This window comes from Helianthus annuus, chromosome 12, assembly GCF_002127325.2.
Source record: "Helianthus annuus cultivar XRQ/B chromosome 12, HanXRQr2.0-SUNRISE, whole genome shotgun sequence".
Taxonomy (NCBI): Eukaryota; Viridiplantae; Streptophyta; class Magnoliopsida; order Asterales; family Asteraceae; genus Helianthus; species Helianthus annuus.
Window position 1 is genome coordinate 55,291,424 of NC_035444.2, and position 4,519 is coordinate 55,295,942.

General features: G+C 46.0%; 1 protein-coding gene across 1 annotated transcript; it reads left to right on the forward strand.

The window, feature by feature from the left end:
* Positions 1-1,827: 1,827 nt before the first annotated feature.
* LOC110892854 lies at positions 1,828-3,357 on the forward strand. Its single transcript, XM_022139995.1, has one exon. The coding sequence runs from the start codon at positions 1,828-1,830 to the stop codon at positions 3,355-3,357; it is 1,530 nt and encodes a 509-aa protein (XP_021995687.1).
* The last annotated feature ends 1,162 nt before the right edge of the window (positions 3,358-4,519 follow it).

Here is a 4,519-nt window from a genome sequence, read left to right on the forward strand (position 1 = left end):
CATTTTTGTTCAAATAATAATAGTCGTCACTAAGAAATATATCTTTTTACCAAGTTCCTTGAATAAGTAACAAAACAAGCAATAGACTTCAATTGTTAATTTTGTGACCCCTTGCTCACTCCAGTAATTTTCCATTGCCAATTTGCAGATGTCGATCTCTAAATAATACAACTACGCGACCTTTTATTATTTAGTTAGATGAGACAATTGAATTAACTAATTGGATGTGGATGGTTATTTGGTTTAAAAAAGTTAAAAAAAATACATAGGCCTTTTAATATTTTAAAGTCACCATCAAATAATTTGTTTATTTTGTAAAACATTTAGAAAAAAAAAAAAACTAACGGTGTTGGTCGTAAAGAAACAATGTTGTCACCCGTAAACGGTGGCATTTTTATACTATAAATGAAGAGGTATGGTCCAAATTCCCTGCCTACATGGCAGGGACCACACCACTTTTAAGCATGCAAGGCGTCCACATCAGCGAAGCAATCCAGAAGCTTCTAGAAACTCCTGGAAGATTTACAGGTGGCCACAAAGATGCTCTATCCGACATAAAGGACAACACGTGTCACCACTCGCAGAACGCCACATAGGCCTGCGACAAATCAGGGAGCAGAGCCGACATCACCAGTACGAGGTCTCCAGCGTGGGCAAATGTAAGAACGCCACGTGTACCACTACACCTGCCGTGACAGAGCAGACCAAGAGGATATTCCCCTTGGTCGGACAGCTGGCACGCGCCCACAGCTGGCAGAGCTGCTCCTCCCTTCTTCACCCTCCGGCTATAAATAGGACCCTTCATCATTCAGGTTCAGGATCTTTACTCTCCATACTCACTCTATACACACACTGTTTATTTCTCTCAGAACAGTACTTATTCTCACGCCGGAGCCTGGTTAAGAGGGAAATCCCCTTTCTCCCCCTCTTAACGAGACTGACGGTGGTTACTGTTTTGCAGGTTTCGAGCTATTGTCACGAGTAAGGAAAGAGGTTGAACCCATAGACGAAATAACCCCATCGATTAACCTTGTGTTAACCGGTGTTTCATCATTGGCGCCATCCGCTTTTTGCAAAACCAATCTCATCTCTTTTCCTTTCAAGAAACACTCGTAGAATGGCTGAACAAAACCCTTCACACCATGTAGATGGAGAAGTTTCTTCCTTTGAACTCGTTTCGGACTCAGCACACGTCCAAAGGGGTCAGAGGAACGAAACCATCCAGGAAGGGAAACAAACAACGATTTTCCGAGCATTTTCGGAAGTGCGTCCAGGGTCGCTAGCCAAACCACAACTGGACCCATTTTCCAAACTCCCACCAGGATAATCACCCAGACCACAAACGGAGCCACTTTCCAACCTCCACAAGGGGTAGTCCAGCAAATAACCCCACCCGGGTTGATTCAAACACCTCCACCGGTACATGCATCAAGCCATGGAGCTGGCCCCCCAACTCCATCGGAACAAGCTCAACTAAATTTCTCTGCACTATTAGGACTACCCGAAGGAAAAACTCTGGCTTCCTGGTACGCCGAACAAGTGGCATCCATAAACCTGGTTTACACACAATTGAGCGCGCAACAAGCCCTGCTCCAAGCACAGGCTAACCAATCGGCGTTCGTTACTCCACCGCAACGGTCTCTGAGCACACACACGACTCAGCAGGTCAACGCGTGGACTTTACGACTAGAAAAAGGACCTGCAACAAACATCAGGAAGCCTAGTGCGCATGACACGCACGACACTTATGGTGAAACAGAAAGCAACTATGTGCAACACTCCAACTTACAACGTAAGCCGATTCAAAGCCGCCTGGGCGCGCGCAACATGAACAATGAGTGGGAAGATGAAGAGGAAGACCCAACGTACAAGGAAAGCACAGTGTTCAGCAGGTTACACCCGGAACACGCGTCATACAAGCCCGCAAAGCGCGCAGGGTACAACCCAAAGGCAGAGCATGATTATACCTTAAGCTATCGTCCAGACGACATGGCTGAAGATTCGAAATTCATCAGGGAGATTGCCACAGCCGCTATAGACAAAACCAAGTTGCCGCACAACGTTGGCAAATACAATGGACTGACAGATCCAGATGATCATCTCCAGGTTTTCAAAGGCGCAGGAGCAACAGGTGGGTGGAACCTACCAACTTGGTGTCACCTGTTCGCACAAACGTTCGTGGGCGCAGCGCGCGTCTGGTTCGACAGCTTACCAGCAGGAAAAATCAAATCATGGGTCGACTTCAGAGAGAAGTTCCTGGCACACTTCTCTCAACAGCGGAGGCACGCCAGGGACCCAGCAGATTGTCTAAACATATGGCGTCGAGACCACGAAAGCGTGGAAGATTTTATCACAAGATATAACAAGGAATGTTTGGAGATCGGAGATGTGGGAGAAAAAATGATGCGCGCGCACTTCGTGAGGGCAGTCAAGTGTGATGATTTAATCAAGCGCGTGAAAGGAAGAGACGGAGGACCCAAAGATTGGGAAACCTTCATTGAGGCCACCAAAACAATAGCACAGACAGACAAACAGTTGACCGGTGACGACCATCGTCAACGCACACATAACTCTAATGACCGACACGGCAGAAAAGGCAGAGGCCAGTCATGGAGGTCTTCCAGTCATAGAGAAAGAAGCCCACCAAGAGAAGATGCGCGACACACAATCAATCAGATAGCCCACCGAAAAGAAGTAAAGAAGGAAAACAGAGAGAAGCAGTGGACGCCATTAACAAAGACCCCTTCGGAGGTCTTGGCCACTGAAAATCACAAATTTAAACCACCCCTGCAGATGCGCAACAAAAGGGGTCAAGATCCCAATATTTACTTTGAATTCCATAAGGACACAGGTCACCTAACCGATGACTGTTTTAGCCTGAAGCAAGAAATTGAAAGAGCCCTAAGAGATGGAAAGCTCACTCACCTGGTCAAGGGCGGAAAGCGCGACTACCACCAAATCCAAAGAAGAGACGAAGGGCCAGATAACAAAAAACTTAGGAAGTTGGAAACCCACATGGTGCAGGGAGGTCCACGAAGACCAAAGAAAAATTACAACAAGCGCACGCAAGATGATTCATGGCGCGAGAAGCAAGTCATCTTCTCAGTTGTCCGAGGAGGCCCGAGGGAAAAACGACCGATAGTTATTCCAGGAGTGATTGGTCATTACCAGACAGACTACATCTTCATCGATCCAGGGAGCACCACGGATATCATATATGAACAATGCTTCAATCAATTTGACCAGGAGGACAAGGTGCGCTTGGAGCCAGTAGACTACCCATTAACTGGTTTCTGCAACGAGGCCGTCTTTCCCCTGGGACAGATATCATTCCCGGTGTTACTTTCAGACGGATGAAATTCAAGAACAGAAGAAGTCACGTTCATGGTGCTACCCGCACACTCAAGACACGACATCCTCCAAGGAAGAGAATCCCAGGGAGACTTCAGTATGATTTGCTCTACACCACATCCAGCCGTTGGATTCCCAACGGAAACAGGCATCGCACTGATATACGCAAGCAAGGAAGTCTTGGCAACAAACGAAATGAGGCCTACAAAAGCAAGTAAACCAGCGCCACGCGCAGAGGCAGAGAAATGGGTGTTGAACAGCGCTCACCCAGAACAAACAGTCACCCTAGGACCGGCGATGTCCGATTTAACACGCGCATCGCTCAAAAAGTTGTTACACGAGAACATGGACGTGTTCGCCTGGACACCGGCTGTAACACCTCGAATTTTTGTGTCCAATGATGTGTTAACACGTGTCGTTTGATTACACGTGGCATCTATATTAAATAAAGGACTAAATTTGACAAACCTTGAAAGTATGTAAATTCGAGGGTTATAAATGTCAAACAAGGGTAGATATACTGTATAGTAACCCTAAATGGTGCTAGTACCTTCAAACGAATAAATCATGGATCGTACGGAAACGAAACGCGGAAGAAAGTGAGAGATTACAAGCTACAGGGGTTAACTGTGTCAACATGTTTAATTATACCTCTGAGTGACCCTTTAACGCTCCCGGGGCTTTGTAACAGTATTATACGCTCACTAGAACATACTGTATAAATTCCGCGAAGTTCCATTTTAAAACGAGAAAGTTATAATCGAATTCGTATGAGAAGGGTTAAAAGCGTCAATAATGAAAGTTAAGGCTTTCAGAATAATTAATAAACTAACCAGGGATTTAACAACGCGGGTAAATAACACGAGGTCCTTAGTTGTAATTAACCGAGGGCCAAACCGCAAAGTTACCCCTTCAAACCCGAAAGGTCAGGTTAATAATTACGAAAGATTTCGTATTAATTACCAGATTCTGATAATCATTACAAAAGATTTAAAAAACCTGAAATTTTAACCTCTCGCGACCCGCGTAAGGGATTTGGTTAAGTTGAGGCGGGCCGCGAGCCACCTCTTAACCGCGTCTGATCTTTACACATCAGGCGGCCCGCGTAAAAGCAGCATGGATTCTCCATGCGGGTCGCGTGAGACGCCCAGATGCAGAAAGTTTGTAA

What these genes read in the sequence shown, in the direction of transcription:
- LOC110892854 (XM_022139995.1), top strand. Translation starts at nt 1,828, where the DNA reads ATGAACAATGAGTGGGAAGATGAAGAGGAAGACCCAACGTACAAGGAA.